This window comes from Cucumis melo, chromosome 7 (genome assembly GCF_025177605.1).
Source record: "Cucumis melo cultivar AY chromosome 7, USDA_Cmelo_AY_1.0, whole genome shotgun sequence".
Taxonomy (NCBI): Eukaryota; Viridiplantae; Streptophyta; class Magnoliopsida; order Cucurbitales; family Cucurbitaceae; genus Cucumis; species Cucumis melo.
Genome location: NC_066863.1, coordinates 28,330,283 through 28,345,536, shown reverse-complemented (window position 1 = coordinate 28,345,536; position 15,254 = coordinate 28,330,283). Strand labels below are relative to the sequence as shown.

The 15,254-nt window shown below is 33.1% G+C and overlaps 1 protein-coding gene across 4 annotated transcripts; it reads left to right on the top strand.

Annotated features, from left to right (window-relative positions):
- The first annotated feature begins 4,315 nt into the window (after positions 1-4,315).
- Positions 4,316-12,825, top strand: LOC103494671 (protein TOPLESS). 4 transcript variants are annotated; one of them, XR_001763247.2, is made up of 28 exons: positions 4,316-4,566; positions 5,091-5,218; positions 5,336-5,515; positions 5,644-5,757; positions 5,829-5,987; positions 6,244-6,421; positions 6,509-6,635; positions 6,754-6,863; positions 6,979-7,144; positions 7,278-7,387; positions 7,466-7,535; positions 7,615-7,688; positions 7,766-7,861; positions 7,959-8,054; positions 8,145-8,272; positions 8,399-8,633; positions 8,727-8,888; positions 8,981-9,082; positions 9,228-9,374; positions 9,661-9,771; positions 9,870-10,049; positions 10,136-10,264; positions 10,341-10,436; positions 10,695-10,883; positions 10,976-11,142; positions 11,535-11,804; positions 12,157-12,215; positions 12,455-12,825. XR_001763247.2 is itself a non-coding variant. In XM_008455969.2 (26 exons), the coding sequence occupies exons 2-26, from the start codon at positions 5,139-5,141 to the stop codon at positions 11,746-11,748; spliced, it is 3,420 nt and encodes a 1,139-aa protein (XP_008454191.1). In that variant the 5' UTR covers positions 4,316-4,566; positions 5,091-5,138; the 3' UTR covers positions 11,749-12,044. The 4 variants fall into 4 exon arrangements, 2 of the variants coding, with proteins under 2 accessions (XP_008454191.1, XP_008454193.1); XR_538691.2 differs by lacking the exon at positions 12,157-12,215; XM_008455969.2 differs by lacking the exons at positions 12,157-12,215; positions 12,455-12,825 and having other exon boundaries at positions 11,535-12,044.
- Positions 12,826-15,254: the final 2,429 nt, after the last annotated feature.

The window sequence follows — 15,254 nt, the reverse complement described above, 5'->3', positions numbered from 1 at the left end:
AAGAAAAGAAAAGAAAAGAAAAGAAAAGGCGTCTGGGTCCCAGCTGTCACAAAGTCGTCCGGTCACTTTTGTTCCCTTGTCAGTAATTCGTGCAACCACGCGCCTCTAAGGAGCGTTCTTACTTTGTCGGTCTTTCCTTTTTCTTTCTTTTTTTAAAGATATTTTTTTTAGTACAATTCGGCCTCTCTTTTTTAATGTTGTCTGTTCGGCTGGAATGTTAAATAATATATAATAATAATTCTTAAAATTAATAACATTATTATTCCATCATTTTTCGAAATGAATATTCATTGTGTTTTTTCTTAAAATATTAAAAATAACATAGCTCTAAATACAAATCATTATAATCCAACCAGAAAAACTAACTCTTTGTCTCAAACGCTTAATAAATTCTATATATGTTAATTTATCGTTGCTAAAGAATGTATTCGTGTTTGTTGTTAGTAGACGATCTCTACTCAATCAATGATAGATCACTTTTGTTGATGTATATGACATATAAGTTCTCAATCTTATAATAAAATGATAGTTGCAAATATAGCAATTATATTTAAAATAATTAAGTATATAGCAACATTTTAAAAAAATCACAAATATAGCAAAATCTGTCAAAATCTATTAGTTTAATAGGCCATGTAGCAAATGTTGGTCTATCACTGATAAACCATAAGGGTCTATCAACGATTTTTACTATATTTACAATTTTTTTTTTTAAATATTCCTACACATTTAATAATTATTCTAAAAATTGTTACCTTTTATAATTATCCTATAATAAAAACAATAAATATGTGTGTTGCTTAAATTTATTGTAAAAAAATTGAGAGAAGAAGATGAAATTATGAAATTTTAAATAGATGGTAAATTAGGGAAGAGAAAACTATACTATTGACGATGTTTTTTAAAAACTCTTTTAGGACGATAATTAGAAAGATTCAACTTCATAAAAATGAAGAAACCTTATAAATTTATTATGAGTGAATCAATTTAAAAACATATAAACATAAATAAATAACATTAGAAAATTTGTTGTTATAAAAAAGGTCTTGAAAGACCCATTGACCAATATTTAAGTTCACAACAAATAAATGCGAATTTTAGTATAAAATCTAACGTCGAGAAAACAAGAGGGGTATGTTGAAGAAAAAGAAAAAAACATATTTTAATAAAAAAGTATAGTGGAAAAAGATTGGTTTGAAATTTATACAATTGAAAAAAAAAGGTGTAAAAAATAAATCCACGTGGAAATAATAAATGTTAATCGGGGGGTGCTTTTAAAAATTAGATCACATACTTTTCTACTCCCACGTCCTTAGGCTTAAACCGTACACGTCTAACAAAAAAACTCACACTCCACACTGACACCCAACTAATATAGCAATCAATATATATATATATATATAAACAATTTGGCTGTTTAGAACATTAAAAAATTAGTTAAAAAACATGTATTATTAATATGAATATTAATACATACATATATGTATGTATGTATGGACAAAAATACTATAATTGCAATTAGGGTGGGTTTGGTTATAAATTGATATGTTATATTCAATCCAAATCGTGGAATAACAGAAGTCAATCTTTGTTGACTTGTGATAATGCTAAATTCTTATTTATGGCCATAGTAGGATATGAAATCAAGTGGGAATGAGACGGACAGCTAGAGTAACCACTAAGCTAATGATAAATATTAATAATTAAATAATTTTTTTATATTATATAAAGACGAGAAAGTTGAGAGGAGTCTCTGGACCTATGCTAAATCCGTCGGTGCTCAAAATCATATATGAATATAACCATTCTTCTTCCCAAGAACAATTGTATAATCATTATTCTTAGTCGAAGAAATTTAAATAATACAACCTAACTCCACGGGATTGAATTAATTTCCTAACATGAAAAAAAAATGCAGTCTATCTTATTGTATATCATAAATCCAATATGTATGTGTTATAAGCTATAAATTTAATTAGTTTTCTAAATATCATATGATAAATTTAGAACTCAGTACTTATTATTTAAAAATTTTATGTATATGTTATATAATTTCATTTATATGCTTTTTTAATATATATATATATATATATATATATATATATACATTTAACATGAATTTAGTACATGAAAATTCATATCAAGTCAAGTTATTGAGTTATACTCAATTTAGCCCTTCATTAATGTAATTAAATGTAGGGAACAAAAAAAAAAAAAATCTTTTGAAAGTGCAAAAATTAAATTAAAATTAAGATAATTAAAAGTGAATGTTTTGAAAATCTAAAAAAAAAAGAACTCCCCTTATTATTCTCTTTTAAGTGTTGAACTAAACTTAACAAATACCTAAAATTTCTCAACTAATACCTGCATTCATGCTCCAACATCTAAGATATAATATGAAACAATCAAAATAAAATTTGAATTTTTTGAAGACCAATTCCTTTTAAAAACCAATCATTTCTACCAACCAAAATATTTACAATTCAGCTCAAAATAGTGTTATATGCAGTAAAATTTTCAAATTAAAAAAAAAAAAAACAACTTTTTGAAAGTTTTTTTCTTCAAAATTTAACTTATTTTTTAAATAATTATTATAATATAGACAATGAAGGAACGAAGTTGGAAGTGAAAGAAGTGTTATATAGACTTAATTAAAAAAAAAACAGTTAATTTAAAAATTGTTTTCAAATATTTTAACATCACATAGAACAAAATGATGTTATTGATAATAGGTGTCTATATAAATAATAGGTGATATTTAAAAATATTTTATTTTTCCAATTAAAATAGTTTATAAGAGAAAAAAAATAATAAAAGAATTATTGAATAAATAAAAAAATTAGATTTGTTTTCTTTTTCTTTTTTATTTTTTAATAAATTCTTAACCAATGAGAATTCAAAAGCCATGAAAATAAATTCAGGCAAAAAAAAAAGAAAAAAAACGTACGTACTGCTGGAAAGGAACAAGGGACCCACCGGCACTTTCTCTTACCAAAACAGCCCCTACTCAAAATCGATAATTACAATGGTGCCACTTGGGATGACAAAACGACGAGAGATAACGTGAGATATTATTGGGGATATAAAGAAAAAGAGATGAAAAAAATGGGTGTTAGAGTAAGTTAGCGTCTCGCAATGATGAAGCGTAATACTGTATCACGTGATATAATAAGTAACGCATCTCTTTGGAGGTGGGTCCCATGGCAGGCTGTGTAATTTTTTCACAAATCTGAGGGCCAAATGAAGGGGGTCCCTCTCCCGAGAAATCTTGTCGTTTATTGGGGGATCTGAACGACTATTTTCTCTTTATTTATTTTATTCGAATTTCGGAAGCCGGTGGGGGAGCCACTCATTATTAGCCGCCACCGTTCGATGCGGCGGAGTGTTGATTTCAATTGGTTGACATTTTCATCCAACGGTTTGGATACTTCCTACACCCTCTGGATCTGTTTCACATCCCACCAGATCCATCTTCTTAGTTATCAGAAATTTATTTTTGTGAACCTCAAATTAATATATGCAAATATTTCTATTCTTCTTTCTTTAGCAGTAGAGTTTTATGAACTTGATTTGATCATTACACTCTACGTTTCGTAACTCCTTACTTCACATTATTTTCATCTCTTATCCTAACCCAATTACTTCTTAAATAGTTGGTGGACCGATTTTATTGTATCCGTGTTGTGTTTATCTTAGCTTTATTGAGGTTGTTGCTACTCATCGCACCTTCATTAGGGGGTTTCTCTATGTCTTTTGAAAGTTTAATAAAAAAGAGAACAAAAAACTTATTAACTAATTATTGTTGACTAGAATAAAAAGAGTTGTAAGATATTTGTTCTTATTTTACTAAAAAAAATTAGATTAGGTATTTTGTTTTTGTTTTTGGTTCAACCTAGATTTAGGTAATTGGGTTAAAAGATTTTTCTTAATTTTTATTTTATTAATAATAGAGTAATGAAACCCATTTTTAATTTCTTATTTTCAAAATTAATATTTATATTTATTAAAGATTTGTTTTTTTTTTTAAATTTTCCAATCAAATTTGAATAAGTACTTTCCCATTATTAGTAAATATATTTCCACAGCTTAAGAGATTCCGCGCCGATGAAGTCGACAAAAACGAAGCCGGCTAAGAAGGGCCCACAAGAAATGCACTTATTACAAATCGCAACTGTAGTTATAAACGATAGCTTATCAAAATTTAAATAATTTTTGGTTATTTTATCCATTGATAAGTACCTGTGCTTATCATCTGCTTTAGCTGTCTCCTGGTCCCTATATAAAATCACCATTCCTGCAAGTTCATGTATTTTTCTTGAGAGAGAGAGAGAGAGAGAGAGAGAAAGAGAGAGATAAGCTTAGGAGAGAGAAAAGAAGAAGAAGAAGAAGAAGAAAGAGGAGGAAGAAGAAAAGAGTGAAAGTCTTCATTCTTAGAGAGAGAGAAAGAGAGAGAGAGAGGAAAACAAGAGAGAGAAAGCTTCTCTAAGCTCTCTCTCTGTTTCTGAGTTTCTGTTTTTTTGTTCTCTGAACCAACCCTTCTATGTTTGTTCTTGTTTTGTTTTCAAGGTATGAACAATTTCTCTCTCTCTTTTTCTTCTTTTTTTTTTTTTCTTCTCTCTATTTCTCTCTCTCTGTTCGTCGAATCTATTACTTTAAAGATAATTTCCCCTTTTTTGTTTATTTTTTTTTCTGGATTTGTAATTTTTTTTTCTTTTTATGCTTGACCTGTTAACCATCCTTTCTCTCTCCATTATATGCTCTTTTGCATCTTCGATTCTCGTAGGGTTTAAAGCCGCTTTCTCTCTCTGTATATAGAAAACCCTAAAATTATTTTTACTTTTGGCCCAATTTTAGTTCCTAGCAATATGTCTCTCAGCTAATTCTTGTCGAAATTTATCTACCCTTTTCCGATTTTTTGTTGTATCTATTGTGTTAGTTGTTGGAGGTAAATTTCTTTTGGCATCGTGTTCTGATTTTTCGGTTAAAGGAAACAAAATTTGACTGCCCTTTTTTTTGTTTTTCCTGTTTGATTCTTTAGGTATTTTGTTCGATCCCTCTCATATATCTCTGTTTATTTTTCTATTTTCCAGATCTAGTGGTTTTTTCTGCTCATACTGATAAAAACGGAGGTGGTAGTGATGTCGTCCCTCAGTAGGGAGCTGGTGTTCTTGATCTTACAGTTTCTCGATGAGGAAAAATTTAAGGAGACAGTTCACAAGTGGGATATTTTAGTTCTTTTTTTTTTTTGGGATGACTTTTTTTTTTTGGATTAATTTTTGTTTTAGAAATTTGGTGCTTAAATTTGCAGCATTAATTGCTTTATTTTCCATAATAGGCTTGAGCAGGAATCTGGGTTTTTCTTCAATATGAAATATTTTGAGGATGAGGTGCATAATGGGAACTGGGATGAAGTTGAGAAATACCTCTCTGGGTTTACAAAAGTAGATGATAATCGATATTCAATGAAAATATTTTTTGAGATTAGGAAGCAGAAGTATCTCGAGGCATTGGACAAGTAAGCTCTCATTTTCCATTTTGATGGCATTCTCTGCTTGTAAATTTGAACTTACCTCTCCTTGGTTCCATTTTTAGTTGGATTATTTCTTTTCATTTCCTTTTTTCTCTTTGTTTGCAATTGTACAGGCATGACCGCTCCAAGGCGGTAGATATTTTAGTAAAGGACTTAAAGGTTTTTTCCACGTTTAATGAAGAACTTTTCAAGGAGATTACTCAGCTATTGACGCTTGAGAATTTTAGGTATGACATTACATCAATAGGATATGGTTTTTGCTGAAGAGCTAGTTGGTAATGTGCTGCCTTATTATTAGGGAAAATGAACAACTGTCTAAGTATGGTGATACGAAGTCTGCACGAGCAATTATGTTGGTTGAGTTGAAGAAGCTAATTGAAGCCAATCCTTTATTCCGTGATAAATTGCAGTTTCCTCACCTTAAAAACTCAAGATTGCGTACTCTTATTAATCAAAGGTGATTTATCCTCCATTCCTAGTTTTTATTCCCCCAATTGTTGCCATTCTAGAAATTGTCCCATTTTGTGCGTGCCCCTCCCCCCAATACAATCACATTTTTTGCTTAATGAAAATTTAGCTTTCTAGGATTCAAGATGTGAATTGTTAACTTCTGTCATTACTAACATTTTTCTTGTTCTAAAGACTAGAAATATTCATTTGTGTTTAAAGAACTTGTTATATAAATGAACCACTAAATCAAATCGTAATTGCAGCTTAAATTGGCAGCATCAACTTTGTAAAAACCCTAGACCAAATCCAGATATTAAAACCCTCTTTGTGGATCATTCTTGTGGACAACCAAATGGTGCTCGGGCTCCTTCTCCTGCAAACAATCCACTTCTTGGTTCCTTACCCAAACCTGGAGGTTTTCCTCCTCTTGGTGCTCATGGGGTGGGTTATCTTTTGTAACTGTTAACCTCGTTCTCATTTTTGAAGTAACTTAACATGCATCTTAAAGATTTGTATTTTTCTGTTCAGCCTTTTCAGCCCACGGCAGCACCTGTTCCAGCACCTCTTGCTGGTTGGATGTCTAATCCCTCGGCTGTTACTCATCCTGCAGTTTCTGGTGGAGGTGCCATTGGTCTTGGTGCTCCATCTATCCCGGGTAAGTTGATTTCTTCCTATGCATTTGAGTGCTATATAATAGTTTTTGTCTTAACATGCTGATGTAAGCTACTATTAAGGTCTTGTATGATTGTGGTTTTATTTTATTTTATTGGCAGCTGCTTTGAAACATCCGCGGACCCCTCCAACTAACCCTTCTGTAGAATACCCTTCTGCGGACTCTGATCACGTTTCTAAAAGGCCAAAACCTATGGGGATGTCTGATGAGGTGATTTAGTTTTTTCTTAATTTTATATTTATGATCCTAGTTCAAGTCCTGGAATGTCACATCTGTGCACAACTTACTGTTTTGTTCTTGCTGCCTCTTTTTTCATATAATGAAGGTAAATCTACCAGTCAATGTTCTGCCAGTATCATTTGCTGGTCATGGTCATGCCCAAACTTTTAATGCACCAGATGATTTGCCGAAGACTGTTATGAGAACACTGAATCAAGGATCATCTCCAAAGAGCATGGATTTCCATCCGATCCAACAAACTCTGCTTCTTGGTATATTTAAATTTATTTTGTACTATTTACTATTTTTAAACTACCAACTGAATAATGTAATTGTAGATGGTATACTTCTCTATTTTGGTATCCCTATAAGTAATGACAAATATAAAGAAAATTTTCTTTTCAGTTGGCACAATTGTGGGCGAAATAGGGTTGTGGGAAGTTGGATCTAGGGAGAGACTTGTTTCAAAGAATTTTAAAGTCTGGGATCTCAATGCATGTTCAATGCCTTTACAGGTATTTCGTGTATACTAATATCACGGATAACATCTTATCTCAATTAGTGAAATCTGAGTTTATCTTGATGATTTCCAGGCAGCTCTAGTTAAAGAGCCTGATGTATCGGTAAACCGTGTTATTTGGAGCCCTGATGGTTCTTTATTTGGTAAGATTGTATGTTTTCTTGTAAATTTTATGTTGACAAAGTGAGCACTGTTTGCTGAATAAATGTCGATCTGTTATAGGTGTTGCCTATTCGAGGCACATTGTTCAAATATACTCCTATCATGGTGGTGATGACATGCGACAGCACCTGGAGGTGTGTATGATTTAGAGTATTGTATGTATTGTGTATTCTTCCCATCTTTTAGTATGACACTGAAATTTGTGAAACAGATTGATGCTCATGTCGGTGGAGTTAATGATCTAGCATTCTCCAATCCCAATAAACAACTTTGTGTCATAACGTGTGGTGATGACAAGACCATTAAAGTAAGTTTTTTTTTTTGTCTTATTTAGGTCATTTGAGGAATGGAAGGGGGCTTTTTTTGCTGAAAACCTTTTTTTTCTTCCTTTTTGATGTTGTTAGGTCTGGGATGCTGGCAATGGTGCAAGACAATATACATTTGAAGGCCACGAGGCTCCTGTTTTTTCTGTTTGCCCTCACTACAAGGAAAATATTCAGGTTTGCTCTTGATGTGCAACTTGAGATTTTGTGGGCTGCTTGATGGATATTCTGCCTAATCTGCTACATGTATGTTTTCGTCCCTCTTAGTTCATCTTCTCAACAGCACTCGATGGAAAGATAAAGGCATGGCTATATGATAATATGGGCTCACGAGTTGATTATGATGCTCCTGGACGTTGGTGCACAACCATGGCTTACAGTGCAGATGGTACGAGGTGTGTAGTACTTACTCCATTGTGTTGAGAGGTTACTTGGACTTGCCTTTTTTTGCCCCATGGTTAAGAAGCTTACGGCACTTTTATTTGTATCTCACTTTAAGTGTTTGGTGATGGGTGTTTTAGGCTCTTCTCATGTGGGACAAGTAAAGATGGAGATTCTTATATTGTTGAGTGGAATGAGAGCGAAGGAGCTGTTAAGAGAACTTATCAAGGGTTCCGCAAACGATCTCCAGGTGTTGTACAATTTGATACGACTAAAAATCGGTTTTTGGCTGCTGGTGATGATTTCTCCATCAAATTTTGGGATATGGACAATGTTCAACTTCTAACAACCGTTGATGCTGATGGGGGGCTCCCAGTAAGTCTTCACGCAAGTAAACTGAAAATTTAAAAGTATAGTTGACAGTTGCTTATTCTGACCGTGTCCTTTTCATTCCCTTAAATATCATAGGCAAGTCCTCGCATCCGCTTTAACAAGGATGGTACACTTCTAGCTGTTTCTGGCAATGATAATGGAATTAAAATCTTGGCCAATGTGGATGGAATCCGGCTGTTAAGAACATTTGAAAATCTTTCATATGACGCAGCTAGAACATCAGAGGCTGGGACAAAGGTAGTTTGGTCGTATGTTTAATTGATGCGACTCTTCACCATATGGTTAACTCTTCTGTTAAATACCTAATTAACTTCTATTTAATTTTTCAGCCCACAATAAATCCAATTTCAGCTGCTGCAGCCGTGGCAGCAGCAGCAGCGGCTGGTAGTGCCGCTGATAGAGGTGCCTCTGTTGTCACCATGTCTGGAGTGGTTGGTGTTGCTTAATTGCAAATTAATGTTTTTAGCAGGAGCTTTAATTTTTTACTGTCCTCTGCATGTATGAATAAATCATGAAAAATTTAGTTCATACTTTTCCTTACCAATTGATTTAACATCATGCATATAAATCTGCCAGGCTGGGGATTCCCGAAGTTTGGGCGATGTGAAACCTAGAATTCCTGAAGATTCCAATGACAAGTCAAAGATTTGGAAGCTCACCGAAATTAACGAACCATCTCAATGTAGATCCTTGAGGCTGCCTGAGAATGTAAGAGTAAACAAGGTAAGTCGTTCGTGCTATAAGATGAAATTCAGCGTACATTCCTTTTGATTCTGCTTCTCTAAATTGGAGTTTTGAATGTTAAACCACAGTTCTGTCTGATTTGGGACATTTTGGGCTTTGATCTGAACATATTGAGTTTTTTAATCTTTAACAATAATTAGATAACTATGTATATGAAAATCTTGAGTAGAGCGGTTTTTTGGGAGTATTTTGAGCTTCAATAGCTCGAGATTTCTGGGTGTCCCTTGTTTTTTTCTTCTCTGACTATTGTTCTTGATATACTCAGATATCTAGGTTGATTTACACAAATTCTGGAAGTGCAATCTTGGCTTTGGCATCAAATGCAATTCATCTGCTATGGAAATGGACGCGAAGTGAACGTAATTCAACTGGAAAGGTCTCAGCTTTTTTTGTGCTATCTGGGGCCTCTTTCATTCAGCATTGGACTCTAAATTTTGATTGTATTTACATGATCAACACTTTCCTATCTTGCAGGCAACTGCAAATGTTTTGCCGCAATTGTGGCAACCATCGAGTGGCATTCTAATGACCAATGATGTTGCTGACACTAGTTCTGAGGAGGCTGTGCCCTGCTTTGCTTTATCCAAAAACGATTCTTACGTCATGTCAGCTTCTGGTGGAAAGATTTCCCTCTTTAATATGATGACATTTAAGGTGACTTACATTACCCTTCAATTGGTCATTGCAATTGTTTGCTGATTAGTTAGTTCTACATATGTTCACCTTATTTGCAATCGCAGACGATGACAACTTTTATGCCACCACCTCCTGCTGCCACATTCCTTGCCTTTCACCCACAAGATAACAATATAATTGCCATTGGGATGGATGACTCCACAATTCAAATTTATAATGTCCGCGTGGATGAGGTAAAATATCCTCTAGAACTACTTTTTCTCTAAGTTTTGTGGCAATGTCATGCAATCAAATCAATGTTTAATGCAGGTAAAGAGCAAGCTTAAAGGCCACTCTAAAAGAATAACTGGCTTGGCCTTCTCTCACTTACTGAACGTGCTAGTTTCATCTGGAGCTGATGCACAGGTAATTTGCCTATGCAATGTCGTCAGTTCTGTTGATTGCTTATTGTTGTATGGTTTCATCATTCAGATATGTAGCAATGTAATATTGTGGCCAATTGCACTTTTGAGTGAAGACTTACAAGCATTCTTGTACTTCGAGCCCTCCTCAACTTCTTAGTTACTCGTCATTTGATAGACATATAATGGGACCGTGTTTGAGCCTATCGTTTTTTGGCGAATTCTTAAATTGGAGCCACTTGTTTATTTGTTGCTTATCCAGCTTTGCGTGTGGAGCTCTGATGTGTGGGAGAAGCAGAAAACAAGATTCTTGCAACTTCCAAGTGGGAGACCACCATCCTCACAATCCGATACTCGAGTACAGTTTCATCAGGACCAGGTTCACTTTCTGGTCGTGCACGAGACGCAGATTGCAATATACGAGACTACAAAACTTGAGTGTGTAAAGCAGGTCCTTTTTCACACCTTTTTCTGTTTGTTCATCTGTTCTTTGTTCCGGAAGCAATGCCTTACCCACGTCTCCTGTATCATTTCACATTTCAGTGGACGCCACGGGAATCTGGTGCACCAATCTCTCATGCAACATTCTCTTGCGACAGTCAAATGATATATGCCAGCTTTTTGGATGCAACTGTCTGTGTGTTTACCGTCGCTAGTCTCAGATTACGTTGTCGAATTAGTCCTTCGGCTTATCTTCCTGCTAGTGTGAGGTATTTCTCTCACTCCAATTTAATGTTTACGTAATGCTCCTGTTTTAAGGGCAATTCATAAGTTGATGAAGTTCTGCTGTAATAAGGTCTTGGATTGGGCATATGATCTTCGTTATGTTGATTATTGGTTGATAACTTGATGGCAAGGGTTGCTGTATTTTTCTTTTCTATTCCGAAAAACGTAGGATCAGTTAAGAGAATATGATGCCAATAAAAAGTATGCCATTTTAGGTGATAAAAATTTGCGATGATATGATATACTCAACTATATCAGTTTTTATTTTTCATCTTCGTATTCCAAAAATGGGAAAGAGCATGCCCAAGAAGCAAACCAATTTCGGACTCTTTCTCTCTCCTTTTTTCTTACCTTTCATTCTACTCGTTATTTTCAGCAATGCTTCTGTACAACCACTAGTCATTGCAGCACATCCCCAAGAAGCAAACCAATTTGCTCTAGGGCTATCAGATGGTGGGGTTCATGTCTTCGAACCACTCGAATCAGAAGGAAAATGGGGTGTGCCTCCACCTGTCGAAAATGGATCAGCATCAAGTGTGCCGACGACTCCATCAGTCGGAGCTTCAGGTTCAGATCAAGCCCCGAGATGATCGAGCAGCTAGCACGAGTACTTTTACATGCTTGATTGCTGGCTCTCCAACTTTAGGTATACTTCAGATTTTAACTGGTTGACCTTTTTTTTTCTCCTTGGAACATTTGTTAGCCATGCTTGTATTTTGTAATTTTTTTATGGTTGATTTTCCATTCCCCCCAGTTTGTTGTTCATGATATGTAGTTTTACTCAAGGAAACAGCAAAAAGATGTAGATTTATCTTCTTTCCTCAGATTCTGTGTAAGTTAACATTCTGCAGGAGTATTACTAATAGCCAAATGACCTTACTGATAATTCTTTCTCAAATTTTCCTCTTCCTTCCATGATTGTTGTTTTCCTTTGGTGTCCCTCTTCGACTCCACTTCTACTTTCTGCTTGTGCTGCTCATATTGCTTGAATTGTTCAGGTTGCTTATCTGCTCAAATCAATCAGGACTTTATTCCAACGCAACGCTGAGATGTTTGAGTTGAGTTGGTTTTTTTGTCCAATTGATATTTATCATGTGTGAATGTATAAAACTATTATTCATAACCTGACTCGGTTTGTTTGGTTTAAATTTGGTTGATCATCGGATTAGAGCTTAGCTCTTAACAGATACGCATAATTGATCTCTATCACATTGTAATTTGTTGAACTAAAAAAAGTCCGGAAATGTTGAATGATCAAAATCATTTGGATGATGACTTTAATGATCAACCTTTCAGGACATAACATCATGAAGGAAAAGGGAAATTCATTACAAAGTTGGGAGGACAATTTGTTAAGAACCGAGCTCTGTCGTTAGTAATCAATATGTAGATAAGAAAGGAGGTTATGAGGAGACTCGTCTTTACATTCAAGTTGAAGTAGGTTATCATTTTTGGGGTTGGTATGATCTAGAACGAGTATGAAACATCGTGATCTAACACAATGGAAAAAACTCATGTTTGAATTGACAAGTCACTATCTTTTGTCTCATTGCACTTATATATAGGTGTTAGAAAATTATATAATCTTTTCAGGTGTTAGATTTGTACCTTGAAGATTCGTAATTGATGAATTATTTAATAATTATTTTATATGTAATATTATATTATCCAATTATAGTAAAAGTTTAAGGTTATTAATGTAATATTTAGGGTCAGCCAAGTTGACCTAGTCGAAGTGTGTAAATTGGTTCGAACACTTGTGAATATAAAAATAATAATTAATGTGATTTTGAATAATATATAAAAAAGAATTAATGTAATCTAAAACATCTATACTTTGGGAAAATGATTGGATTTCTTATCAGCTCTATGGATACAACTTCCAATGTACATAATTGTCCATGTACACATGAGAGGAATACAATGATCATGATATATTTAATTCCTTTTTATAAACCTTCCTCTTTATAAACATGTTAATTAAAAAGATTTATTTGATTTGATCATGAGTAAGTTATCTACTCTTGTTTATAAGGTCTTTTGATTTGCATCATATAGGACATGTGTATGAGTAGTTTTAAGGGTTGATTTTAGGACTTGAACAATGAGGTTACATTCTCTCACTAACTCAATAAGGACTTGGTTTATGATTGAATCATAAACATATTGTTAATTAGACGATATTATTGGAATTTAAGGTGCAAGATGTAATTACAAAAGTAAAACAAACATTAGTTTTAATTATGATAAACTTATTTGCAATAATTATACATACGAACACATCTTGTCATATAACGCATAAAATACAACTACAAATATGACAAAATACAATTACAGATCTTTAGTGGAGGAGTGACTCATAAGAGCTCAATTATATATTTAGCGGAGTGAAACATAATTGAAAGAATGAAATTTAGTTAATTCCTAGTTTGAATGTAACGTAATCATTCATAATTTCTTTTTAATCTACTATTTTGAAAAGGAAAGTCAATGCAAGTCTAATTAGGATTTTACAAGTGTTTAAGGGTACCTCCCTACAAAAAATGTTTAGTTTAGCTAAATAGCATAGAATTAGGATTATGCATTCACTATAAATAGCAACAATTCATCCCATTTCAGGCCGAGTTTAGGTTTCTCTAAGAAAAAAAAAATAAAAGAAATGCATCTATACAAGTAACTCTTTTAAAAATATTTCACTATCTATTTGAAAGCGAATATCACAACTGCATCTTTTGAGTCTCTCCACTCTTTTTTTCGATACTGACAAGAATAAACTGAGGTGTAACATGATATGATACAGTAAATATAAACTCTAACAATTTTATTTTTAATTTCACCTAAAAACATTATTCCATTAGAGATAGTTGCCTTTTCCTTATCTATGATAATCTTGTCATTAAACCAATGTGGGACTTTGATTGCATATCCAACACTAAGATTCATAACTTACAATTTAACATAAGATGTCAATAAAAGCCTACTTTTTTTTTTGTGATGATCTTTTTTTTTTTTGTGTGCATATTACACTCACATCCAATGTCAAAATATATTATAATTTTGTTGTGTGTGAAATAAATGTGAATATTTCAAATTGATCTCTCAATCAAGTGTCAACAATTTTAAAAAATATACGTGCAATTAAAGGATTAATACAAAAAGTTAAAGAAAAAAAACCATAAGAAAAACATATCTTTTCATTTTACGGAGTATTGTACAAATACATGACTTAATTACTTGTTAAAATATCAACAATATGAATGTTTCAAATTGACATCTCAATCGAACTTAATTTGCATATCAAAGCTTTACTAATCAAAAGAGATTCCAAATTAGGATTGAAGAATAATTTGTTTCAACTCTAGAGAAAAAGAATTCATTCCAACCTCAAGCCATCTAATGACACAACCACATTGAATAATGTCTAACAAAGCTCAACAAGCTTCATCATAAATTGATAATTCTCTATCAGCAACATGGTTTGACTTTCATGCTTACTTCATCATTACACACAACAAATCCATCAAATTTTATCTTGAATAAACGAAGAAGAAGGAGGAAGATCTGTCTGCCAAACAGAGTTTAAAAGTGGCCATGAATGGATTCATTGTTTATTGTTCTGCTAAATCTTAAGCTATGTCTTAAGGTCTCAATGGATAAGGTCTATGACATTGGAAATATGGCTGCCAAACACAACATAGTTTCTGTCTATGCCAAATTGATGAAGCTAATCCGAAGAATATCGTGATTTTTATTTGCTAGAGGCCATCTATCTTGCTACAAATATGCAACATAACAAATAGCTCACATCAACTAGATTCAAAAAAAAGGAGACCAAGATGACCAAAGAATTCTACTTCCCTTGTTTAACACAAAATATGGTGTTTGACTCCAAACCACCGTAGGACAAATGACAATCTTCATGCTTTGTAATGATAAAAAATCCAATGAAAGTTCAAGATTTATTTGTTACAGATTTAAAAAACTAATGTTTCTAAATTTAAAGATTAAATAGTCGAGTTTGGAATCACACATTAAATAAAAAAATACAATATTATGTTTAAGCTATTTATAAATGTTTCAAAACTATCACTAGAGT